Source organism: Hyperolius riggenbachi, chromosome 2, assembly GCF_040937935.1.
Source record: "Hyperolius riggenbachi isolate aHypRig1 chromosome 2, aHypRig1.pri, whole genome shotgun sequence".
Lineage (NCBI taxonomy): Eukaryota > Metazoa > Chordata > Amphibia > Anura > Hyperoliidae > Hyperolius > Hyperolius riggenbachi.
Genome location: NC_090647.1, coordinates 350,073,660 through 350,101,550, shown reverse-complemented (window position 1 = coordinate 350,101,550; position 27,891 = coordinate 350,073,660). Strand labels below are relative to the sequence as shown.

General features: G+C 43.8%; 1 protein-coding gene across 1 annotated transcript in view; it reads left to right on the top strand.

Moving 5' to 3' along the window:
* Positions 1-10,729: 10,729 nt before the first annotated feature.
* Positions 10,730-27,891, top strand: part of MFSD4A (major facilitator superfamily domain containing 4A) — a 180,634-nt gene continuing 163,472 nt past the window's right edge. Inside the window, exon 1 of the mRNA XM_068269571.1 lies at positions 10,730-11,176. Within this exon, the coding sequence (XP_068125672.1) occupies positions 10,947-11,176 (230 nt within the window). The 5' untranslated portion in view covers positions 10,730-10,946. The remainder of the gene's footprint in view (positions 11,177-27,891) is intronic.

Genomic DNA, 27,891 nt, shown 5'->3' with positions numbered 1-27,891 from the left:
TGCTAGCATAAAGGTCCTGTCGCCTGGGGTGCGCGCGCGTAGCTCTCCATCTGTGTGCACTAGAAGGACCAGGCGAACCAGTGACATGCTGCTGCGTGGCAGAGGCCGCCGGCTGGGACGCGGAGAAAGCCGCCCTGCCCCTTGCCCGCGCGGCTGTATCTCCGCTATTTATTACATTTACTTTGAAAGCTGCTGGTGCATTTTATTTATAACTGTTGTCATTCTGTTTTAAATGCTGCCAGCAGTTATTTCTGATCTGTTTTTCACTTCAGCACTTATCAGCTAAAGTCCTGCACAGCCAGAGAATGTTTACATAAATGTATCAAGTAAAGAATGTGTACACAAGATAAGATTATAAGCAGTTCGGATGCGGGTTCTACCTGCAGAAGAAAGAGTCAGCCCTGTGATGTAACCCTTTGAATGCCGTATTACTAAAAAAACAACAACATTGTGTTAGTATATTATATGCTGTAAATAATCTTTTAGAGCAAAGAAGAAATTCTGGGTTATATTCCACTTTAATCTACTGTACTACTTGCATAAGACTGGCATTCTCTTGCAAAGCAATTTTCCTAAACCAAGCAGGGTCATGGCCTTGAGGGGATTTAGTATACGTGTTTACAGCCGTTAGGGGTGAGGGTCCCTGTTTGTTCTTCCCCGGCTTAATAACTTTCAACAAGACCTGGAGAGAAGGCTTAGTAAAAAGATGGTCCGTCTTAGAACATAGGTCCCTGAGCATGGTTCCAGGTAAAGATCACTCCTTTGGAATTTCTGGAATAGGAATAGTCGAGAGAATTGAGATAGGCAGATTTTGTAGTAAAAATAGTAATAGAGTTTTGGGGCAATCATCATTTTTATTACAGCTAATCTCCCTAGAGAGTTAAAACATGCGAATTCAGCAATAGCTAATGGCAGTCTGTCAAGGTTTTTTCATAATTCAAAGTAAATAAGTTACTCAAGTTTTTACTAATATGAACACCCAAATATTTAATCTGCACAGTGTTCCAATTAAACAAATATATACTTTTAACGTCCATTATGGTTTTGGGACTTCATACTAGGTCTAATATTGCCATTTTATTTTTGTTAATTTTAAACCATGCCTCAGTCCCAAATTCCTGTATCAGACTGAAAGCTTTGGGAATGGATTTACTGGGGTTTGTTAAAGTCAGGAGCAGGTCATCTGCATAAGCTAGTGCTTTCATTTTCATTTCTTAGACCTTTACCCTTTTTTTGCAGCCTCCTGATTAATGGCTAGCAACAATATCTCTATAGCCAGGTTAAAAAGTGAGGGGGGCAGGGGACCCCACATGATATACGATTTTTTTCAGAATTATATCCATTAACTGTTATGTAGGCCCATTGGTTGTGGTAAAGGGACTTTATTCTATTAAAAAACTGTTGCCATAGCAGAATTTGTCTACTACTCTAAATATAAAAGATCTGGACAGTGAATCGAATGCCTTTTCTGCATTGATTCCAATCACTATGGCTTATTGTTTGTATTTATAACATTGGTATATAATATGGCAGATTGTGAAGATATTATCTTTGGTTTGCTTGTCTTTTCAAAAACCAGAATGATGTGCCCCATCAAATTTTCAGAGACTGATTCTAGGCTGGTTGTTTTTGTGAATATTGTTATGTCAATATTAATAAATGATATGTGGTGGTAGTTACTGCAAACTGCAGTAGGTGTGATTTGCCTTTGTTTGGGATTAAAGTAATGGAGGCCATATTACTCTGATTGGAGAAGATTCTGGCATCTTCTTGTTTGCTAACAGGTTCACAGAATAAGATAGCCAAACAGTCCTTGAAGACCCTATAAAATTCCGCTGTAAATTCCTCTGGGCCAGGGCTCTTACCTGTTAAACTCAAAATTGTTTTAATAAATTCTGTCTTAGTGATACTTGTCTCCAGAGCGTCACTTAGATTTGTCTCAGGTACAATAGTGGTACTATTAACCCTATGGGAATATTAACCCTATGCAATGAATCCATCTCTACTTTATTTAGGCGGTCAAGTGTAATAATTTTTATCTGTGGGTGATACTTGGGTAATCAGAGTAATTTTGGACACGTTACGTTAAAGCTCCACTAAATGCTAATTCACAGAACACACACCATTGCCAATGCTGACTAGTTTACAATTCTCCTGTACTGCGAACCAGTCTCTGCTTCTGTTTTCTGTATCCAGTGGTGTGTACTGCCTTCTCTTTTGCCAGGTGTCCTCACCATCTCTGAGCTTGGACTGTATCACAAATCCCCACTACCTATTTCTGATGTTTACTAACTCACTTCGACCATAAACTATTGTTGGCAATGCAGTCCTAGCCCAAAGTGATATAGTGATGGCATGTAGCCCGAGTGAGAGGTGAAAAATCAATGCATGGCAATAGTGAACTTGGGTTGAAATAGCCTTTAGTGAGGCTATAAAGCCCAAAATTAGACAAGTGAAACTTATGTGTAAATATAAAGAGTGTCTAAAAAGTGAAGTGGAGAACAGAACACCCAATTCATGAGCAATGTGACTCCCTCTAGCATCAGGCTGCATGTCGCTCTCTGTGGAGGTCCTGTCCTTCTGAAATCAAGCCGCTTCCTCATTGCTGCGCACTCAGCTATGTGATTTATAAAAGACACCGAAGTCTACAACAGGTAAGACCTGCTTTATTATATACAATAGGGCAGATGGCAAACAAGTCACTGCCACAGTCTATGTAGCTAACTGAAAGTGTTTTACAGTGATTAGTCAGAGAGAGGTTATTTCCTGTGACATCATCTATTGGCTGACAAGTGGGGATGCATTCCAGAGGCTCCATTTCTAAGTAAAGTTATCTAAAACAGTTTTTAAAATAAAATGTCAACATGACATGTTTGTAATATAGTGTGGAAGATATGTCTGCATTTTCTACTACTGCCTTCATATTTACCTAGGGAGAAACATTTTTTGCCACAGGCGGAATAAAAAGATTCCATCTGTCATAACATTGCCATCACGTTACCATTTCACTGCAAAGTGCTATTTTACATGCAGGCTTTGTGACTATAACGTTGCAGCATTCGTGTTAATTTCAGTAATGGATGCGTTGAGCACATACATTAGTCATATTATGAACAGCAACTCCACATAAGAAAGTAGAGGTACCATAGCAATTATAAGCTAGAGCGTAATACATAAGGATTTTTAGTCACATAAAAATGCAAAAAGGAATGTTGCTTGTTATAATCACAGTTGGTCTGGAACCCACTAGGAGCGCTTTTCTGAGCGCTTTGTAATTTGAAAAGCTCTTGCTAATGTAATGCTATGGGTGTGATACCAGAGCCCACTAAACAAGATAAACGTTACAGGAGCACATCAGGAAATAGTGTAGGACGCACATGTGGAGGAGACAACTCAGATCACAGCAGAAGTAGTAGACTAGAGACAGGGAGAAAGGTTGCTCAGAGCAGGGCCGGCCTTAGGTTTCACAGCGCCCTGAGCGAAACCTGATTTTTGTGCCCCCACCTTCATCCTCCTCGCATGCGCGCACACACACACACCCATAGGCAATTCACCTTTTCTCCTGAGATATCTCCTAGGACAGTGGTTCCCAACCTTTTTACGTCATGACACATCATGCCAAATGCTCAGATCTCCGTGACACGTCATATATGTAAAATGGAAAAAATACTATCAATAACCACAAATGGATGGAAAGAGTGCATTATCCTAAATAAACTTAAAAATGAAGGCTAGAACCTTTCAGGAATGTTAATAAATACAATCAATGGGACAGTTAGCTGCCCCCCATTTAGAAAAATAGCACAGCACCGACAATTTGCACCACGCATTATAGCCGCAGTGTACCCCCCCAAAAAAACGTCATCAGACTCAGTATAGGTAGGTAGCCAGTTATATCTGCCCCCAGTATAGGATCTCATGTGTAGGTGCCCTCAATATAGGTTGCCAAGCATAGGTGTCCCCAGTATAGGAAGTCAGTTGAAGGTCTCCATCCCCCCCATAGGTAGCCAAGCGTAGGTGCCTCCAGTATAGGTAGCCAGCTAAAGGTGCCCCCAGTATAGGAAATCAGGTATAGGTGCCCTCAGTATAGGTAAACAGCTATAGGCGCCCCCTTGGAAGCCGGCGCCCTGAGCGACCGCTCAGTCGCTCAGGTCAAAGGCCGGCTATGGCTCAGAGCGTCTGCAGCTCTGAGCTTCTGTTGTCTGCCACACTGAATAAGACAAGGACAGACAAACAGACAGGAAGGAACGTTTGCCAATCCAATCTCTACCTCAGCGAAAGCAAACATCCATACAGGCACAAACAAGACAGAACAAGAAGTGTAACTAATAGAAACCGCTGCTATAGTCACATCCACAGGACCAGAACTAGCAAAGGTGCTAGCCAATCCCTACCGCAGTGATGGCTGTATCCAAGCTAGCAGGACTGGATGGACTTTGTCATCTACACGATCAGAACTAGCAGGAGCACTAGCCAATCACTACTGCAGTGATGGCTGTGTCCAGAATAGCAGGACTGGAAGTATTTTGCTGTTAGCCGATGCAGGAACAGCAACCGTCCACAAGGAAGCATGACAAGGTATATCACAATTGAGACATGGGACCCAACCAACAGCTATGGCAAAGCTAAGAGCTATGACAAGCAAAGTGTCAAAGGAGGAAGAGGCTTTTATATGAACATCACCCAATGAGAGCAGGCATGCAGATTCCAACAAAGCTGAATGATAATCACTCAATCCTGTGTTAGGGCTGAGACCCATGAAAGCGTTTTTTTGTTTTTTTTTAATGGATGGGGCAGATTCCACTACAGTGATTGCGATTAAGCAAATCACAATCACAGGACATGCAGCCTTTTAATGCATTCTAATGTATTGTATAGAAGTAGGGAAATTGCTCCCAAGATTGCTTGCAAAGCGCTGCCACAAATCACTAGCGATTGCAATAGTGCTTTGAGCCTTGTAGTGGGTCCCAGGCCTTACTCTGATTGAAGACTGCAGGCTGATTGCAGATGAGTAGGACACTCATTACAACATTTTGCAGCAACATGCATGCAGGGAATTCAGCACTGTCTGACTGCAGCTCAGCTGTAACAAGTCATAGATGGATTCATGACAGCATCCTGAGCTACTCTGAACTGCAGAATGATTGCAGATGGCAATAACACTTATTGCGAATGCTAACAAATCTATGCAAATAAATGCATGCAGAGAAAACAGAACTGCCTGGTTGCAGTTCAGCTACAACCAACAGGACTTGCTACAAAAGGAGATATGACAGTCAGACATCACATAATCAGTTGATCAAATTCACAAGATCTGACCTTGTAGCCAAGCATCACAAAGACCAAGGATTATGCCAAACAGGTCAGAGACAAGCAGTAGCTAACCGCCCACGGTCGCAGCGTTCAAGACCGTGACTTGGCCCTTTGCCTTCAGGGGCGAGTTTACGCCCCTGTACAGTGAGCTCTTATCCGGTCACACCTGGCACCGTCACAGCTTGGAATGCTCACACGGCACCCATCAATTTGTCCTGCTTCATTTAATGTTCTCAGTCAGCAAGGGAGCATATGCAACAACTTGAGACTTTAATGCTTTGAGCACACTGATATTGGCAAGTGACATCCGGTGTTATACTCTCTGCAGCCCATATCTCTGTGTGCCTGCCTATCTTTTTGCTTTGTGACTGTTGGAATTCTCTAATATTAGCAGTTTACAAACTACACTCTGAATTTTAAAGAGACTCCGTAACAAAAATTGCATCCTGTTTTTTATCATCCTACAAGTTCCAAAAGCTATTCTAATGTGTTCTGGCTTACTGCAGCACTTTGTACTATCACAGTCTCTGTAATAAATCAACTTATCTCTCTCTTGTCAGACTTGTCAGCCTGTGTCTGGAAGGCTGCCAAGTTCTTCTGTGTTGTGGTTCTGTGATGCATCTCCCCCCTCCAGGCCCCTCTCTGCACACTGCCTGTGTAGTATTTAGATTAGTGCAGCTTCTCTCTGCTCTATTATCTTTTACAAGCTGGATAAAGCCTCCTCTGAGCTGGCTGGGCTTTCACATACTGAGGAATTACAGACAAGGGCAAAGCTGTTTGCAGGAAGAAAAGAGCAGCCTGAAACTTCAGTGCATGAGAGATGCAGGGGGAAAGAAACACACAAATGATCTCTTGAGATTCAAAAGGAAGGCTGTATACAGCCTGCTTGTGTATGGATGTATTTTCTATGTGTGGACATACTGTACATCAACCTACTTCCTGTTTTGGTGGCCATTTTGTTTGTTTATAAACAAACTTTTTAAAACTGTTTTTAACCACTTTTAATGCGGCGGGGAGCGGCGAAATTGTGACAGAGGGGAATAGGAGATGTCCCCTAACGCACTGGTATGTTTACTTTTGTGCGATTTTAACAATACAGATTCTCTTTAAACTATGAAACAGAGCAGAATTAATGACCCTTTGAACTTCCCTGCAGTAAAATCTTATCTGAAGTTGTCTTTCATGTTTAAGTGCTTGAGAAAATATTACTGTTCTCTGACTAAATTAGTCGGAGAGCTCAGAGAAGCTTTTTTGCATAGATAACAAGTGAAAGTTCCTAACACTTCCTGTACCGGACACAATATGAGACTCATATCTGTGCTACTAATGTTCTATTTTGTAGCTGTACTACACATACAATTTATTATATCATAAGTTTATTTTCACTTCAGATTCCCTTTAAGTCACTGTATACTGCTGAGTAAACATAGACTGGATTTGTAGTTGCTTTTTAGGTTACCTTGCAATATTCTGGTGTTGGAAAGTAAGGAAGTAACAAGGAATCCCTCAATCAGTTATCGGCTGACTGGCACTAGTGGGCTACCTGCCTAAGCTCACCACTATCTGATAAAGGTTACAAAGTACATACATACAAGTGTTCCGAAGCTCATAGCATCACAAACACAAAGCCCACATTTTAATAGAGTGAAACATGTTGGGTTTGTGTCTTACTGTGGCCTCTGCTGCTTACTTATGCACTTTTCACTGTGTATCCACTTTGTAGTATTTAGGAGATAATAGGATTTACAGAAAGTGCGCAATTATTGTTTAAATAATTTTATTGATTCCAAAACCTTTAGGTCTAATTATTGGAACTCAAATTGGCTTGGTAAGCTCAGTGAACCCTGACCTACATACACAGGTGAATCCAATTATGAGAAAGAGTATTTAAAGGGGCACTATGGCGAAAAATTGTAAAATATAAAATATGTGCAAACATAGACAAATAAGAAGTAGGTTATTTTACAGAGTAAAATGAGCCATACATTACTTTTCTCTTATGTTGCTGTCACTTACAGTAGGTAGTAGAAATCTGACAGAAGTGACAGGTTTTGGACTAGTCCATCTCTTCATAGGGGATTCTCAGCAAGGCTTTTATTCTTTATGAAGATATTCCCTAAAAATGATTTAAAACTGTGATGCTGGACAGCTTCCCTTCTCTCTACACAGTATTTTGGCAGTTGGATATAGCAACTACTATTCATTAAGTGCTTTTGAAAATAAATAAATCCCTGAGAATCCCCTATGAAGAGATGGACTAGTCCAAAACCTGTCACTTCTGTCAGATCTCTACATCTTACTGTAACTGATAGCAACATAGGAGGAAATTAATTTATGGTTAATTTTACTCTGGTAGAAACAAACTTCTTATTTGTTTATGTTTGCACATATTTAAAATGTTAACATTTTTCACCATAGTGCCCCTTTAAGGGGGTCAATTGTAAGTTTCCCTCCTCTCAACTTTCTCTGAAGAATAGCAACATGGGGGTCTCAAAACAACTCAGTCTCAAATGCCCTGAAGACAAAGATTGTTCACTATCATGGTTTAGGGAAAGGATACAGAATGCTATCTCAGAGATTTCAGCTGTCTGTTTCCACAGTTAGGAACATATTAAGGAAATGGAAGACGTCAGGCTCAGTTCAACTTAAGGCTCGAAGTGGCAGACCAAGAAAAATCTCGGATAGATAGAAGCGACGAATGGTGAGAACAGTCATAATCAACCCACAGACCAGCACCAAAGACCTACAACATCATCTTGCTGCAGATGGAGTCACTGTGCATCGTTCAACCATTCGGCGCACTTTACACAAGGAGTTGCTATAAGCGAGAGTGATGCAGAGGAAGCCGTTTCTCTGCCCACAGCACAAACAGACCTGCTTGAGGTATGCTAAAGCGCATTTGGACAAGCCAGCTTAATTTTGGAATAAGATGCTAGGGACAAATTAAGTTATTTGGGCATAACAAGGGGGCGTTATGCATGGAGGAAAAAGAACACAGCATTTCAAGAAAAACACCTGCTACCTACAGTAAAATATGGTGGTGTTTCCATCATGCTGTGGGGCTGTGTAGCCAATGCAGGGACTGGGAATCTTGTCAAAGTTGAGGGACGCATGGATTCCACTCAGTATCAGTAGATTCTGCAGACCAATGTCCAGGAATGAGTGACAAAGCTGAAGCTGCGTCGGGGCTGCATCTTTCAACAAGACAACGACCCTAAACACTGCTCAAAAACCACAAAGGCAATCATGCAGTGGAACAAGTACCATGTTCTGGAATGACCATCTCAGTCCCAAGACCTGAATATAATTGAAAATTTGTGGTGTGAGTTAGAGAGCTGTCCATGCTCGGAAGCCATCAAACCTGAATGAACTGGAGATGTTTTGTAAAGAGGAATGATCCAAAATACCTTCAACCGGAATCCAGACTCTCATTGGAACCTTCAGGAGTAGAGGCTGTAATTTCTGCAAAAGAAGGATCTACTAAATATTGAATTCATGTCTTTTTTGTGGTGCCCAAATTTATGAACCTGCCTCATTTTGTTTAAACAATTATTGCACACTTTCTGTAAGTCCAATAAACTTCATTTCACTTTTCAAATATCACTGTGTGTGTCTCCTATATGATATATTTAACTGACGTTTTTTATCGTAACAACCAACAATTTATACAGGAAAATCATGACGATTAACAAGGTTGCCCAAACTTTCGCATCCCACTGTATATACTATATACTTTTGGGATGTGGGAGGAAAGAGGAGTACCCAGAAGAAAGCCACAAACATAGGATTAACATACAAACTCCATGCAGATTTGAATAGGAGAGAGAGAGAGAGAGAGAGAAAGAGAGAGAGAGAGAGAGAGAGAGAGAGTGTGAGTGTGAGTGTGAGTGTGAGTGTGAGTGTGAGTGTGAGTGTGAGTGTGAGTGTGTGTGTGTGTGTGTGTGTGTGTGTGTATAGATAGATACAGGGCCGGATTTACCATAAGGCACTGTAGGCACGTGCCTACAGGCGCCTAATGATGGAAAGACGGCTCACTCCCCTCCCCTAGTGCCTCCCTCCTGCCTTACCTGTGCAGAGTCCTGAGCGAAGAGTAAATGAGAGGTCACAGCATTCCACTGACCAGATCTCCAGTCAGTCGCGGGCACCTCCAGCTACCTTAAACTTGGGGGCACGTCTAGTTACTTAATACTGAGGATACCTCTGGCAACCCAATACTAAGCGACACCTGTAGCTACCTATGACGGGCAAGGGAAGTAAGAGAGAAGTGACAGCTGGGCCAGCCAACACACTTGCAGTGCGGTTCAGCAGGTTTTTTTAGGCTCATGGAGGGTGAAGTTTAGGGGTGTCAGGGCATCTGTGCCTATAGGCTCTTATGATGTGAATTCAGCCTGGATAGATAGATAGATAGATAGATAGATAGATAGATAGATAGATAGATAGATAGATAGATAGATAGATAGATAGATAGATAGATAGATAGATAGATAGATAGACAGATTGGAGCTGAACAGTGATGATAAAAAATTTCAACCATTATGCTGATCAGCCCCACCTTGGGGCAGACTGTAGGATTAACAAAACAATGTAGTCTTACGCACGAGTAGAGCATAATGCATTGCATTTAATGTATTGTTGTTTGCTGTTCTCATTGTCCGGTAAATATTGACACATTTAATTCTGCCTAATACTGTTAATTGCATACACCACTAGGTGCGTTGCATGATGGCAGTGCTATAATATAACACAATGCACATTACTTACACGTAAAATGTGTTGTGTGTGCTATTGCATGGAATGGTTGGTTACTTGCTATGGAATGTACACATTTTCATACACATTATCCAGAAACGCACCATACACAGAGCATTAGGATAATTTGATCTGTTGCAATGCAGGGGTGTGAACATATTTATGTTCATGTTCACATGCAGAACAATGCAACATGCATATTGTAATAGGACCCTAAAACTTGTTTGGAGTTGAATTGATTCTGTTACTTGCTAAGTGCATGCTAATCTCACTACCTGGGGAAAAACAGCAAAACTCTCCAGTCCTGTCACATTCTTGTTGTAGATAAAATAAAAATGCAAAGGACAGAACCATATTCTGTTTCTCCTTCAGGCATGCTATAAATCTGGATCTGAACACAGCACCTATTATACTCTACATCCAACAGCTAATACAGTAATAGTACTCCGTTGCTACCTTCATGTGCAGATACAAAGGGAGGGTAAAGTGCTTCAGAGCCTTCCTCTGTCACTCCTCCAGTCCTGGCTGACACTATCTGCATCTCATCTAAACTCGTGTGTGGAAGTATGAACAACCAGCCACAGAATTAAACCTCGCTGCCAATAAAGGAGGAGACATACAAATATAAAAAGCAACCTATAATAACTTTCCAGACGGCCAAGGAGGAGGCATCCCAGTAGCTAGTACTAAGGCTGACAGCATGCGGCTGTTATGTATGAGAAAGTTTACTTAGAGGGAGAAAGTAACAAAAGAGAACCACCCTGCCCGTTCCCCTCCCTCTCTCCACTCACCTAGTCTACTGAACTGCTTCTACTGATCCCTCTGCACCTGCTCTCTGCATTCCCTCACTCCCAGCTCCCCTGCGCTGGTGGGGACAGGGGAACATGTGGTGGGATGAAAATCTGCTAGTCCTCTTTAGGAGGAACCTGCAGCCCACCATCACCTACTGGAGCGTTTTCTTCAGCTTTGGATTATGTATTGCCTTTCTGGGACCAACGTTGCTGGACCTGCGGTGCCAGACACACAGCAGCCTGCAGGACATCACCTGGGTATTCTTCTCGCAGCAGTTCTGCATCCTGATGGGCAGCACCTTAGGGGGAGCCTTCAAAAAGTCGTGAGTACCGTATTGTTGTTACTGGAGTAGCCTGTGTGCTTTCATAGATCAGCCTATACACGTCCTGTATGTCAAAAAAGCAGGACAGTTTCTAGAGTTTCCGTGTTGGAAGAGTATTAAAATACACCCCTGTCAGTCTTCTGCTGACATATTTATTTATTTATTGTATTTATAAAGCGCCAACATATTACGCAGCGCTGAACATTAATTTAGGTGACATATGGGTGAAAATGAACATCTTGTAACTACTCTAACATAGTCATTCCTGGTGCATGTGAATGTCAGAAGTCATGTATGCAACCATGCAGAAACACATGCTTTTATGATTATGGTGCACTGTAGTGTAGTGCCCTATGAACATGTGGAATTATCGCAGATTTCAGACTGGAACTGTATCCAGGGCCGGGCCGAGGCAGAGGCTGGAGAAGCTCCAGCCTCAGGGCGCAGAGTAGGAGGGGGCGCACAATTCATTCAGCTGTCATTCCCAATTGTGTTTGAGGCAGAAAGAAATAAGAAAAGGGGATACATGACAGTGACTGCAAGCCAGATAACTAGAGATTAAGGTGTTTGGGGAGGTTGGGGGTCCTGGGACACCTATTAGTCTAATAGCAATCAGTGTGTGACGGCTGGGGTGGGAGGGATGGAGGGGCGCACTTTGGTGTCTCAGCCTTGGGTGCTGAAGGACCTTGTCCCGCCTCTGACTGTATCCTATATAATAAAACCCCTGCATCTCTGCGACCTGTCCCTGGGTGTGTGTGTCCCTGTGTTTGCACTACTGTGCATGTGCCACAGGGACAGCCGTTATTGGGACCGGAGCAGGACAGCCAGGGGGCCGGGAGGGGGCGCGCGCAGGTGCGGCGGGAGCTTGCGCGAGGTGACAGACCTAGAGCCCGTTATTACATGGGCTAAGGTCACTAGTAATTCAATAAACCTGCCTGGCAATAAATAATAATAAACTCCGGCTTCTTGGCACAAGGTACACCAGGAGCACTCTTCACCTGCGCAGGAGCACTCCTCCTTCCCACGATCGAAGCCCCGGGAGCGCTCTGCACTTGCGCAGGAGCGGTCCTCCTTCTCATGGTAGAAGCCCCGGGAGCGCTCTGCACTTGCGCAGGAGCGCTCCTCCTTCTCATGGTAGAAGCCCCGGGAGCGCTCTGCACCTGCTCAGGAGCGGTCCTCCTCATGGTAGAAGCCCCGTGAGTACTCTGCACCTGCTCTGTGCAGTACTACTGCGCAGGCACAGAATGCTCCCAGCCGCGGGAGTGAGACGGGGTGCGCACGCAGCCGCACTGTGCATTCGCCGACTGGCCAAACTTACAGGGCTTCTGACGAGAGAAGGAGGAGGCAGAGGAAGGCGGCGTGGGAGCAATTGGTGAGAGGGGGCTGTTGTAAGCTCCAGGTATGTATAAAACTTTTATACTTAGTCGTCTCTGATACACTTTAACACTAACCTCTCCCAATTTCTGCCTAACACTAACCTCACTTCTCCTGTGCCTAAGGGAGGTAACACACTAGTTGATATTGTATGCGTTTTGCCGTGGACAGCAAATCACGCACAATTCAAAAGTCAATAGCCTGGCTCGGGAAACTTTTGTCATAACCATTTGTTCACGTTTTGCGTTAGCGATTTTCAGTGCATTCTTAAATTCCGCAGCTTTCCACTTTTCCCCACACAACATGCGTCGCAATTACAGTATATGCCACTGCAAACGAAAAGTCGCAGAACAATCATGGCAAACAGTTTGTAGAAAACGAGATCACAGAAGCCGACGGAGAGCTGGGAATCAATGGGAGAAACGAACCTGCAAGTGTTTTCCCTCTCTAACACTAACCTCCCCCATATAGCAGCAATTTGGGAGCTGGTTAAAGCTGCTAGTAGAATATCTGTAAATGTAAAATGACTAGATTACCCCCTGGGTGCCGCTGTAGCAGAAATTATCATTGCACCCTAATTTTACAGGCTGGTCTATGATAACCTTTAACTGTTACATTTTAATTTAAATTATATCATTGCACCCTAACAGGCTGCACTGACACTGATCCGTAACTGCTAAATTAACACTGAAAATATAGCTGAGCACAAATTCCCTTGTGCTTCTATTCTTTGCTTTGTCCTTGAGAGGTCAGGGAGGACTTAAAGCAATAACCTCTTTCTTCTCTCCTGCTTCCTATTTGTCCACTGCCCATCCTATATAATAAAACCCCTGTGTCTCTGTGTCCCGTCCCTGTGTGTGTGTGTGGTTTGCGCTACTGCGCATGTGCCGCAAGGACCGCCTGGGACAGGAGCAGGACGGGCCAGGAGGTCGGGTGGGCGGGTATGGTGTTGATGACAGACTTAGAGCCCATTTTTAAATGGGCTAAGGTCACTAGTTACGCCATAACAGCTTCCTGGTCAGCACACTGTTAAACTGTAATGTTGTCCACTTGAGCCATAGGAAATCATGGACATCATAGGGAATCATTGCTCATCAGTTGTCCTTTCAGTTATAACTGACAGCAACTGATATATAACTGAAAGCAACTGATATATTTCAGTTCTGACTGGAAGGAATCGTTGTAAGAAGAAAATTGTGAGTTTCTGAGAGGAACTGATGGCAAGGTAAGTATGTAACATTCATTTTCATGTACATCATGTGTTTATTTTAAATAATTTTACTAGGTTCTTGTTTACTTTAAATAAGTCCTCTTTAATACTGGGATACTTGCCATAAAAATATAGATGCACACTGTTCTAAACAACAGAAAGAAAGAAATGAAAATACTGTGAAATGTTGTTTTCATAGAGTGAGGGGCCTGATACTCTGTTATTCCGTAGTTCTACATCTGTTATATTGTTGTCTGTCACAGCTGGTGACATATCATCCTTAAACTTTCTGGAAAGTGTCTGCAACACCTCAACCAAATAACTGTGTGTGCTAAGGCTCAAAACAAGAGCAAGTATATGGTAGAAGGCACTGGCGCACGGAAGGGGTTGTTCCGGGTGTCTGGAACCACCCCCTTGCACCTAGACCGGAAGTGCCTCCGGAATCTGAGCAGCGGCAGCCACTGAATGTAATAGTGCAGCTGCCGCTTGCTCATGTGTGTGCGCAGTAGGGGGGCCCGGGGCCCGCTAGCCGTGTGGGGGGGGGAGCGCTGTCACCCTCCCTATTGAGGGACCCCCCAGCCAGATATGCTGCTTCTTCCCCGCAGCCGCCCGGAGGTGTCTCCAGTACAGGGCTTCGGGAGCCATCTTGCCGTAGCCCTGCACTCTGCCTGTCAGCGCGGGAGATGTGGTGCAGGAGGATCATCGGGGAGCTGGTGCCAGATGCCAGGAGAGGAGAAGACTTCTGTCAGGTAAGTGATTTGTTTTTTTTTCACAGGTGCATTTTTTTTCTAGTTTCTGCTGCCCACATTACGATTTTCAGGTGTCTGCTGCCCACATTACGATTTTCAGGTGTCTGCTGCCCACATTACGATTTTCAGGTGTCTGCTGCCCACATTACGATTTTCTGGTCACTGCTGCCCACATTGCGATTTTCAGGTGTCTGCTGCCCATATTACGACTTTCAGGTGTCTGCTGCCCATATTACGATTTTCTGGTCACTGCTGCCCACATTGCGATTTTCAGGTGTCTGCTGCCCACATTACGATTTTCTGGTCTCTGCTGCCCACATTGCGATTTTCAGGTGTCTGCTGCCCACATTACGATTTTCAGGTGTCTGCTGCCCACATTACGATTTTCTGGTCACTGCTGCCCACATTGCGATTTTTAGTTGTCTGCTGCCCACATTATGATTTTCAGGTGTCTGCTGCCCACATTGCGATTTTCAGGTGTCTGCTGCCCACATTACGATTTTCAGGTGTCTGCTGCCCACATTACGATTTTCATGTGACTGCTGCCCACATTACGATTTTCTGGTCACTGCTGCCCACATTGCGATTTTCAGGTGTCTGCTGCCCACATTACGATTTTCAGGTGACTGCTGCCCACATTGCGATTTTCAGGTGTCTGCTGCCCACATTGCGATTTTCAGGTGTCTGCTGCCCACATTACGATTTTCTGGTCACTGCTGCCCACATTGCGATTTTCTGATGACTGCTGCCCACATTGCGATTTTCAGGTGTCTGCTGCCCACATTACGATTTTCTGGTCACTGCTGCCCACACATTGCGATTTTCTGGTGCCTGCTGCCCACATTGTGATTTTCTGGTGACTGCTGCCCACTTTACGATTATTTTCTGATGACTGCTGGCTGCTGCCCACATTACGATTATTTTCTGATGGCTGCTGCCCACATTACGATTATATATATACACTGGCTGTATGCAGGGGGAACTGGCTATATACACTGGCTATATGCAGGGGGATCTGGCTATATACACTGGCTATATGCAGGGGGAGGCATCTGGCTGCATACAGTGGGTATATGGGTATATACAGGGGGGGGATCTCTGGCTATATATACAGGGGATCTGACTATATACACTGGCCATATATACAAGGGGGATCTGGCGAAATACAAGGGGGAATGTACTGAACGGGGAGTTATCTGGCTATATACTATAAATGGGGATCATATGGTTACTTATCCTAACTGGGGGGGGGGGGCCTCATCTGGCTACCTGTGTGATAAATGGGGGTCATCTGGTCACCTATACTAAAGAGGGGTGGGGTAATTTCGTTATCCATAATAAAGGGGGGTTATCTGGCTACTTAATCACTGCCACATTATATATATTTTGGCGAAACGCTACTGCATCATGTGTATTTTGTAGGGAAACACTGCGCATTGTGTGTATTTTGTGGAGAAATGCTGTGCATCATGTGGATTTTGTGAGCAAACGCATACGCGGTAGTGTGCGGCTTGCCAAAAGAGACCTATCAGGAACCCCCCCCCCCCCCCCCTTGAAAATCCTGGATTTGCCCCTGGAAGAAGAAAGCCCTTAAAAAATAGCACCTCCCACAGCAACATTTGAAAAAGTATAACAAAAATCTTTATTCAACATTAGGTATAATAATAATCACAATATTGATGATTCAATAAAGAATAAAACCATTTAAAAACAAGCAAATATTCCAACATGATCCCTGCTGCATATGAAACAATCACTCTAAATGCAATATATTGTATAATGACATAATGCTGCTGTTAGATATAATACCCCACAGTAGGCTCAATACTGAGCCCAACAGGGGGAGAACCCAGGTTCAGTATACAACCTAGTGTGATACAGGACCAATAAACAACACCTGTGCAATGAGAACTAAAAAATAAATACATGAATAAATATCACATATATACAAAAATAAAGTGCACAATAGCTATCCAGATATACAGTATTAATAGTGATAAGATGCCTGGTAGAAACTTGAGGCAAAGGAGCATCCCATAGGAAAAAGAGCATAAAGTGGAGTAGTGCAAAAAATAGGAGATACTTAGCCCAGAAATGATGAGGTCAATCTCAGCAGCACAGCCGGGAACAAGGAATCCCCTCAGAGGACAAGTCCCACTAGTTCCGTGAGCGTCACCTCACTTTATCAAGGAGATCCTTGATAAAGTGAGGTGATGCTCGCGGAACTAGTACCATATAATCATCCTTGCACTTGTCCCGGTGAAAGAAATCATTTCAGCTGAGACATACTGCAGATGGTAACAAAACTATGTATCAATATGTAACAAGCTGTATTAGAGCTTCTTCAGGTTTTCCTTTTCCTTTTTGTGTTCAGCAACTATCTGTGTGTTTAGGGACAAGTTCTTTTCTTCACACTAAACATGCATATGACTTTGGAATCCCAGAGATTCAAACTGTAGCATTGCATTGCTTTGCGATGCAATGCAGGCAAAGGAGCAGCTGACCAATGTGCATCTCCATTGACAAACATTTAGCACAACCGTGTGCAATTCCACTAATGTACTGCATGTTCTGCCTGTAACAATAGAATCTGTTGCATCGCTTCATGACTGATGAGGTGTGCACTGATCATACACTTTGAATCGCACCAAAATGCATTAACCAGTGTCAGTTACAATGCAATACAACATGGTAGTGGCAGAAGAAGGAAAAATTCTGCTGCACCAAGGCTGGGTAAAAGCTTTTTCTTCAACTTTATTGACACATCAGTAAGCACATATAAGGCTGACGCGTATCGGAGCTCTGGAAGGCTCCTTAATCATAGCCTATAGGTGAATAAGGAAAAAGCTTTTACCCAGCCTTGGTGCAGCGGAATTTTTCCTTCTTCTGCCTGTGTTTCTTGAGACCCATGATTCCTGCTCCCCTGGTCTGAATGGCGGTGGTTGAAGCGGTCCTTTTTCTCGCTACTATACAACATGGTAGTGTTAAAGTACTTTTTCCTGAACACTATTTTACATATGGACATATGTCCATTACAATGTTTTCTGTTTCCTGCTTTAATAAGCAGATAAATGGTATCATCCTGATTTAAAACTTCCTGCTTTAATAAGAGGTCCCTAGAAATCCTTCCCATATAGGGAAGAGTTTACAGTACAGGTAAATTAGTAGCCTTTACTTGTTCCCACACATAGTTAAAAGTAAAACAAAATAAAATCGCATCCATGGCAAAAAAAAAATTCTTTAAAATTAAGAAAAGCATAGTGGTATTTGCACCACTGGGATGCCCACTGCATACTGCCGATGGGTCCTTTTACAGGGACTTATTGGCAATACAAAATGCAATATTTTCTAATTACATCATCTGCATAGCTCCCACGACTTCGTCTTCTGAGAAAAAGGATGAGAGTTACCTAAAAAGGTTTAGGGTTAGCTTAAAAAGCTATGCTATGGTTGACCCCGGATTCATGTTAATACTCCCCTCATTTAGCCAACCCTAACTCCTATTGCCAGAGGAGGTCCTCTTAATGGCCATATTGGTGATGTAATTGTTCAAATATGTTATTCTGTATTGCCAAAAAGTCTCTGCAAAGGGAAGTGTGCACACTCCCCACAAGTGCTGTATTTGGGCAATGAATGGTCTGGTGGAAGGAAAGGGTAATCCCGGCATCACCAAAAGCTTTGGGAGATATGCCTTAGCTGAAAATGGATGAGCGTGGAGAAGCTTTTTCCCTGTTTTTTTTTTTTTTTTTTAATCAGGTCAGATCAGTTTTAACTGTTCACCTATAGCTACCCACTGATTCCGGGATTGGACTGGGGTTACTCATTTGTGAGTAAAGTGTTAAATTCCATGGAGGTTTTTCAAAGTTTACGGAATAGTGTCAGCTTGTGAATTTTATGAGATGCTCCACTATCTTTGGCTCATTAAATGTATGGATATTCATTGCTGTGTTCTTTATTCTGCACATGCATGGCATATTCCATCTGATCGCTAATGAAAAACAGTTTACGGGGATACTGTAGACCCATTGAGGAATTAACTAGTGTGTTTATGAAGAAAAGGGCATTTTTGTGTGGTGAGTGTGTGGAATTTCACAGTCCAATGCTGTGGTCTTGTGAGTGCCTTTTATTCCTTTAATCCAGTCACGTTTAACACAAGACAACCTCCAGAAAAACAGGACAGCTCTGGCATCCTCAGAACATTTCCTGCTGACATCCAGGTTCAGACAATACAATGTAATGAGAATCAAACCTGGACTAAACTTTCCACCACCGGAGTCCATCTCTGCCAGGGCCTATATAACTGAGTTACTGTATATTAGTGTTCATAGTGACAGTGTCATCCCACTTTCCCAGCCAGAGCTGAAGACTTTGCTGTCTCTGTGTCATGGGTGCTGCTATTTTGCTTTTTTGTAATTCTCTTACATGCAAAGCTGATGATTCTAAACGAGGTCTGCCAATTGCTGCAGACACTAAATGGTTATTGCTACCTCTGTCACTCTACAGCTAGAAGTCATTTTACACTCAAGGAGAGCACCCAGGTAGTTTTGTTGTCTACACTGAAACATACATAGATTGAGAGATACGTGTGGAATTATATTTGTGAGAGGAGCTCACGACTAGTTTTTTGTTGTAAAAGTAGGTGTGAGCTCAAATACACTTTATAGAAGAATTCCCAGTCTACAGCACTGGTAGAAAGTTTCAGTGAATCACAGGCATGAAACCTCCTCATGCAGGCTTGCCAATATACTGTACAGATGATATTAATTTGTAATTCAATCATTTTAACATTTTTCAAATGAACAGTGATGACCAATCAAAATAAATAGACTGTTGCCATATTGGGCTTGATTCACAAAGCGGTGCTAACCTACTTAGCATGTCTAAAGTCTTTAGACGTGCTAACCAGGGTGCTAAGTAGGTTAGCACCGGATTTCTCAATCAGATCGCGCGCAAAATATTATAAAGTTTTGCGCACGCAAAGTCCTATGCGCGCGCTAAGTCCCATAGGCTTTAATGGGCACTTCGCGCGGAGCGCCGTGCGCTCTGTGCAGTGTGCGCGTAAAGTTTTACGCGCATAAAGTTTTGCGCGCAAAAAGCTCATTTAGACGTGTTAAGGGCCCATTCACACCTGAGCGGGAATCGCACGATTCCCGCTCGCGGCAAACCGCTAGCGGTTCTGCAAGAACCGCTACACATTGTAGCCAGTGGCCGTGTTCTCACTGCCGCGGTTGCGGTTAGCGATAACCGCAACCGCGTTGCATGCAGCGGTTTGCCGGCGACGAGCGTTCCGCGATTTGCGATCGTGAGTAGCGTGCATAGCACGCTAATCGCGATCGCTCCAAAACCGCCGCAGTGTCCAGTGATTTTTCCGCGCTAATCGCGGGAAAATCACTCCCGCAGAACGCCGGCGGTAATCGCCGGCGTTCTGCGATTGTAAGTGTGAATGGGCCCTAAGGGGGTTTTCACAGGCGTGCTAGCAGTTAGCACCGCTTTGTGAATCAAGCCCCTTGTGGTCAAATAGTAAAACTACATGTACATCATTTTTTTTTCACATAAAACACAATAAATTACATTTAAAATTAACTGTTTACCCCCACAACCAAAAAATACCCAAATAAAATGTTTACTAAAAAAATAAAAATAAAAAATTACAATTTGAAAAAACAAAACAAAACACATAAATAGTTACTAAAAGGTCTAAAAAAATTTTAATATGTATGTCAAGAGATTAAATAATAATTATTATTTTTTTAATTATAAGCTTGTAAATAGTGATGGACGCAAAACTGAAGAAATGCACCTTTATTTGCAAATAAAATTTTGGCACCATACATTGTGATAGGGACATCATTAAATGGTGTAATAACTAGGGACAAATGGGCAAATAAAATGTGTGGATTTTAATTATGGTAGCATGTATTATTTTAACGCTGTAATGGCCAAAACTGAGAAATAATGAATTTTTTCATTTTTTTCTTAATTTTCCTGTTAAATCGCATTTATAATAAAATAATTCTTAGCAAAATGTACCACCCACAGAAAGCCTAATTGATAAGATATAGATCAATTTATTGTGATAATGTTATTGGCGAAAGAATGGGAGGTGAAAATTGCTCGGATGCATAAGGTGAAAAACGACTGAGGGCTGAAATGGTTAATAGCAAGATCCCTATAAGTGCTATAATCACCAAATATGCTGGGTATGTTAGTGTGAAGTAAAAAAATAAAGAAATGTCAAAAAGCCTTTTTTTTGTAGAAAGTCAATATTAAAGTTACAATAAGAAAAATGATTTTTAAATGTAAAATGACAGTCAGTGTATCTTACCTATTGGTAGTGCAGTTGTACTCATATCCCTGAGCTATAACACCCCACATGGCCCAGACTATTGGGGACTCTGGAAGATAGGAGTGACAAAGCCTTTCCCTCTCCCCTAAAGCCCTATTCCATACTAAAGGCAAGAGACTCATCTCCACCTCTGGTGCCCAGGAAAAGGTGGGGGTAACTACTTAAACAATTGTGGGTGAAGCCCGGGGGGTGGGGCTTTTGTTCATGGTGGCATTTGGGGGTCTCCTTTAGCAAGGGAGCCACCACCCTGTCTGCCACCCCAGATAAAATTCCACAAAGAATTAGGCCAGTTTCACACCAGCAACCAGCGTTACAAGGGCAGTGTGATCGGATGATCGCACTGCAACATTAAAAATAGCCTTTGGAGATTACCACGGCAATGTGTGGTAATCTCATTTCTGGCAAGCCAAATTATAAGTGAGTCTCTTTAGCGCTCACTTCCTGTGGCCGAAATAAGAATTGCACAGAAATACATTGAAACAATAAGCTTCCACGCATGCGCACCGCAGCGCAAACCTGACTTAGATGATATCCGGTTGCCACACATCGCCGTGGATGTCAAACTGTAACGTGCTGATGCTTTCACATCAGATTGGATGCTTCCGGCGCATTTCATCTCGGCAGGTATGAAATGCACCAAAGATATTCATTGCTTTAGCGTTATCCTGCTGCAAAAGATGGTAATGCAATGCAATGAAAACATCCCAGTGTGAAAGAGGCCTCATCCAGTATAATAAAACCCCTGTGTCTCTGCGTCCTGTCCCTGTGTGTGTGTGTCCGTGCTTCCAGACCTGACAGTTTGCTGTCTGAGAACCTCATTGTGGGAAATAACAGCTTTTTCCAACTGCCAAGCAAGAAACATCTCCCTGTGTGCATATACTGCAGACAGCGGTGGACGCATCTGTACTCGCGTTGCTGGGGGGAGTGCCTGTAGCCTAGTGCCCATTTTTTAATGGGTGGGCTTTTTTACTACGACAGTGGCATCTCTTTTATCCAATTGGATCCAATAAATAAAGTATATAACACTTTTATTTGTACCTATAGGGCTTATCCTTTTACAGGAAGTGCAGAATTATTAGGCAAATTAGTATTTTGACCACATCATCCTCTTTATGCATGTTGTCTTACTCCAAGCTGTATAGGCTCGAAAGCCTACTACCAATTAAGCATATTAGGTGATGTGCATCTCTGTAATGAGAAGGGGTGTGGTCTAATGACATCAACACCCTATATCAGGTGTGCATAATTATTAGGCAACTTCCTTTCCTTTGGCAAAATGGGTCAAAAGAAGGACTTGACAGGCTCAGAAAAGTCAAAAAATAGTGAGATATCTTGCAGAGGGATGTAGCACTCTTAAAATTGCAAAGCTTCTGAAGCGTGATCATCGAACAATCAAGCGTTTCATTCGAAATAGTCAACAGGGTCGCAAGAAGCGTGTGGAAATACCAAGGCGCAAAATAACTGCCCATGAACTGAGAAAAGTCAAGCGTGCAGCTGCCAAGATGCCACTTGCCACCAGTTTGGCCATATTTCAGAGCTGCAACATCACTGGAGTGCCCAAAAGCACAAGGTGCTCAGAGACATGGCCAAGGTAAGAAAGGCTGAAAGACGACCACCACTGAACAAGACACACAAGCTGAAACATCAAGAATCAAGACTGGGCCAAGAAATATCTCAAGACTGATTTTTCTAAGGTTTTATGGACTGATGAAATGAGAGTGAGCCTTGATGGGCCAGATGGATGGGCCCGTGGCTGGATTGTTTAAGGGCAGAGAGCTCCAGTCCGACTCAGACGTCAGCAAGGTGGAGGTGGAGTACTGGTGGAGTACTGGTTTGGGCTGGTATCATCAAAGATGAGCTTGTGGGGCCTTTTCGGGTTGAGGCTGGAGTCAAGCTCAACTCCCAGTCCTACTGCCAGTTTCTGGAAGACACCTTCTTCAAGCAGTGGTACAGGAAGAAGTCTGCCTCCTTCAAGAAAAACATGATTTTCATGCAGGACAATGCTCCATCACACGCGTCCAAGTACTCCACAGCGTGGCTGGCAAAAAAGGGTATGAAAGAAGAAAAACTAATGACATGGCCTCCTTGTTCACCAGATCTGAACCCCCATTGAGAACCTGTGGTCCATCATAAAATGTGAGATTTACAAGGAGGGAAAACAGTACACCTCTCTGAACAGTGTCTGGGAGGCTGTGGTTGCTGCTGCACGCGATGTTGATGGTGAACAGATCAAAACACTGACAGAATCCATGGATGGCAGGCTTTTGAGTGTCCTTGCAAAGAAAGGTGGCTATATTGGTCAATGATTTGTTTTTGTTTTGTTTTTGAATGTCAGAAATGTATATTTGTGAATGTTTAGATGTTATATTGGTTTCACTGGTAAAAATAAATAATTGAAATGGGTATATATTTGTTTTTTGTTAAGTTGCCTAATAATTATGCACAGTAACAGTCACCTGCACACACAGATATCCCCCTAAAATAGCTAAAACTAAAAACAAACTAAAAGCTACTTTCAAAAATATTCAGCTTTGATATCAATGAGTGTTTTTGGTTCACTGAGAGCATGGTTGTTGTTCAATAATAAAATTATTCCTCAAAAATACCACTTGCCTAATAATTCTGCACTCCCTGTAGATTTCAGTGCTTGATCTCATTTCCCTGGTACCTCTATCTTTCAGTTAGGGTTTGTAAGTTGGGCTTTTTTACTAGTAGTTAAATAAAAACACAATAGTTAAAAAGTCCTATAGTCTTCTAAATGAACAATAAATACTCTAGATTAAAATACAAGGCCGACTAGAACAAAATGTATTTTTTGCAGCTGGCTTATTTTAAAGGTTAGCTGAAGTGACAGGTAATAACCTGTACAGTCCCAATCTTACTTAGAACTAGGTATGTTTCTTTTTTCTTCCTGTTAGGTTATATTTACAGTGGCCATTGTGTTGCACAATTGATCTGGAAAGCGATGCCAAACCTTATCCACACGTGGCATTGCATACAGCCAGGATACAGTGAAGCATACATTCAATGAAAAGCTTCACTCGCGTTGATGCACAAAAGTGTAGTAATATTGCTGTGCACAGACAGTGCAAGGCAATATTACCATTCCTACAGACAGCGTGTACCGTGAGTTCACCTATTAGTGCAACCCACAGTACTCGAGGAGTGCGACCATTGCTATGATAATGTACATTACCAATGGTAATGTTCATTAGTAATGTGCATTACTGTAGCAACATGAGCACTTCTCGAGTATTTTATCCCCTTAAAGAGACTCAGAGCTGAGTCTTCCTGCTGTTTTTTTACTTACCTGGGGCTTCCTCCAGCCCCATAAGCATGGATGTGTCCCTCACCGTCCTCCCGTTGTCCTCCGTTCAGACGCAATTTTCCCCGGTAAGTGGCTCAGTGACGTCAGCAGTGAACCTTCTGCACATGCAAAGTCCAACTGAGCCGCATACTGGGAGTTGACTGCGGCTGAACGGCGGCACTGAGGAGGATGGCGAGGGACACATCCATGCTTATGGGGCTGGAGGAAGCCCCGGGTAAGTAAAAAAACAGCAGGAAGACTCATCTCTGAGTCTCTTTAACCACTTGAGGACCACAGTCTTTTCGCCCCTTAAGGACCAGGGCCTTTTTCTCCATTCAGACCACTGCAGCTTTCACGGTTTATTGCTCGGTCATACAACCTACCACCTAAATGAATTTTACATCCTTTTCTTGTCACTAATACAGCTTTCTTTTGGTGCTATTTGATTGCTGCTGCGAGTTTTAGTTTTTATTATTTTCATAAAAAAAGACATGAATTTTGTCAAAAAAATGATTTTTTTTTACTTTCTGTGCTGACATTTTTCAAATTAAGTAAAATTTCTGTATACATTTTTGTCCAAATTTATTCTGCTACATGTCTTTGATAAAAAAAAATCCATTCAGTGTATATTTATTGGTTTGGGTAAAAGTTATAGCGTTTACAAACTATGGTGCCAAAAGTGAATTTTTCCCATTTTGAAGCATCTCTGACTTTTTTGACCACCTGTCATGTTTCATGAGGTGCTAAAATTCCAGAATAGTATAAATACCCCCCAAATGACCCCATTTTGGAAAGAAGACATCCCAAAGTATTCATTGAGAGGCATGGTGAGTTCATAGAAGATTTTATTTTTTGTCACAAGTTAGCGGAAAATGACACTTTGTGACAAAAAAAAAAGTTTCCATTTCTTCTAACTTGCGACAAAAAAAAAATGAAATCTGCCACGGACTCACTATGCACCTCTCTGAATATCTTGAAGTGTCTACTTTCCAAAATGGGGTCATTTGTGGGGTCTGTTTACTGTCCTGGCATTTTGGGGGTGCCTAATTGTAAGCACCCCTGTAAAGCCTAAAGGTGCTCATTGGACCTTGGGCCCCTTAGCACAGTTAGGCTGCAGAAAAGTGCCACACATGTGGTACTGCCGTACTCAGAAGAAGTAGTATAATGTGTTTTGGGGTGTAGTTTTACACATACCCATGCTGGGTGGGAGAAATATCTCTGTAAATGACAATTTTTTTTATTTTTTTACACACAATTGTCCATTTACAGAGATCTTTCTCCCACTCAGCATGGGTATGTGTAAAAATACACCCAAAAACACATTATACTACTTGTCCTGAGTACGGCGATACAACATGTGTGACACCTTTTTGCAGCCTAGGTGCGCTAAAGGGCCCATTGTCCTATTCACAGGTCATTTTGTGACATTTGGTTTCAAGACTACTCCTCACGGTTTAGGGCCCCTAAAATGCCAGGGCAGTATAGGAACCCCACAAGTGACCCCATTTTAGAAAGAAGACACCCCAAGGTATTCCGTTAGGAGTATGGTGAGTTCATAGAAGATTTTATTTTTTGTCACAAGTTAGCGAAAAATGACACTTTGTGAAAAAAAACAATTAAAATCAATTTCCGCTAACTTGTGACAAAAAATAAATTCTTCTACGAACTCGTCATACACCTAACAGACAGTGGCGTACCTACCGTCAAGCGGCAGGGGCGGCCCGCACCGGGTGTCTTCATGGTAGGGGGTGACACCCGGAGTCCTGTGTGGCCGCCCCTGCCACTGCCCTGTGTTGCCGCTTGGGGTTTTACACCCGTCGCCTGCTGCCCCCCCCCCCCCCCCTGCACGGCCATCCCCGCTGACCCCCCCCCCGGCCGTCCCCGCTCGTCCCAGCCGCTGCCAGGCAGCCAGGCAGGAGCAGCCGAGCTTCAGACCTCCGACCAGCCGGCGACCACTATGCGGGCGCTAGGACCTAGCGGACACCGCACTGATATGCGGAAGTGACATCACTTCCGCATATACAGCGTGGTGTTCACCGAGATCGGTGCGCCCGCTCTAACTGGTCGCCGGCTGATACTGAGGTCTGAAGCTGGGCTGTCCCTGTCACTATCTAACCTGGGGGGTCCCTGTCGTTATCTAACCTGGGGGCTCCCTGTCACTATCTAACCTGGGGGGTCCCTGTCGCTATCTAAACAGGGGGGTCCCTGTCACTATCTAACCTGGGGGGGTCTCTGTCACTATCTAACCTGGGGGGTCCCTGTCACTATCTAACCTGGGGGAGTCCCTGTCACTATCTAACCTGGGGGGTTCCTGTCGTTATCTAACCTGGGGGGTCCTTGTCACTATCTAACCTGGGGGGTCTCTGTCACTATCTAACCTGGGGGGTCCCTGTCACTATCTAACCTGGGGGGTCCCTGTCGCTATTTAACCTGGGGGGTCCCTGTCACTATCTAACCTGGGGGGGTCTCTGTCACTATCTAACCTGGGGGGGGTCCCTATCACTATCTAACCTGGGGGAGTCCCTGTCGCTATCTAACCTGGGGGGTCCCTGTCGTTATCTAACCTGGGGGTCCCTGTCGCCATCTAACCTGGGGGTCCCTGTCGCCATCGAACCTGGGGGTCGCTGTCGCTATCTAACCTGGGGGTCGCTGTCGCTATCTGACCTGGGGGTCGCCTGTCGCTATCTAACCTGGGGGGTCCCTGTCGCTATCTAACCTGGGGGGTCCCTGTCGCTATCTAACCTGGGGGGTCCCTGTCGCTATCTAACCTGGGGGTCACTGTCGCTATCTAACCTGGGGGTCGCTGTCACTATCTAACCTGGGGGTCGCTGTCTCTATCTAACCTGGGGGTCGCTGTCACTATCTAACCTGGGGGTCGCTGTCACTATCTAACCTGGGGGTGCTGTCACTATCTAACCTGGGGGTCCCTGTCACTATCTGAACTGGGGATTCCTGTCACTACCTGAACTGGGGGGCACCTGTCACTATCTAACCTGGGGGTGCTGTCACTATCTAACCTGGGGGTCCCTGTCACTATCTGAACTGGGGATTCCTGTCACTACCTGAACTGGGGGGCATGTCACTACACACACTGGGGGTCGCCAGTCACTACCTAAACTGGGGGCTCCTGTCACTACCTAAACTGGGGGGCACCTGTCACTACATACACTGGGGGCTCCTGTCACTACCTAAACTGGGGGGTACCTGTCACTAACTGAACTTGGGGGCTCCAGTCACTAATTGAGCTGGGGGGCTCCAGTCACTAATTGAGCTGGGGGGCTCCTGTAACTACCTAAACTGGGGGGCTCTTGGCACTACCTAAACTAGGGGGCACCTCTCACTACCTAAACTATCTAGGCCATCCAGCCCAACATCACCACCAGCCAACCAGCCCAGAATCACTGGCAAAAAGGCCACAGCATCACCACCAGTCAGGCCAGCATTTACTTCAACCAGCCAAGCCCAGCCACAGCATCACCGCCAGCCAGCCCAGCCACAGCATCACCGCCAGCCAGCCCAGCCACAGCATCACCGCCAGCCAGCCCAGCCACAGCATCACTGCCAGGCGTTTTAGCCCACACATCATTCCCAATCCAGACAAAAATAGTATTGCCAGCCAGGCACAGCAGCCAGTAGAGGATAATTCAGAAGCCAGGTGAGAGGTGTCTACCATATTTATGTGAAATGCTGTCTATTTATGTGCCTCATGACTGCTGAATTTGTGTTGTT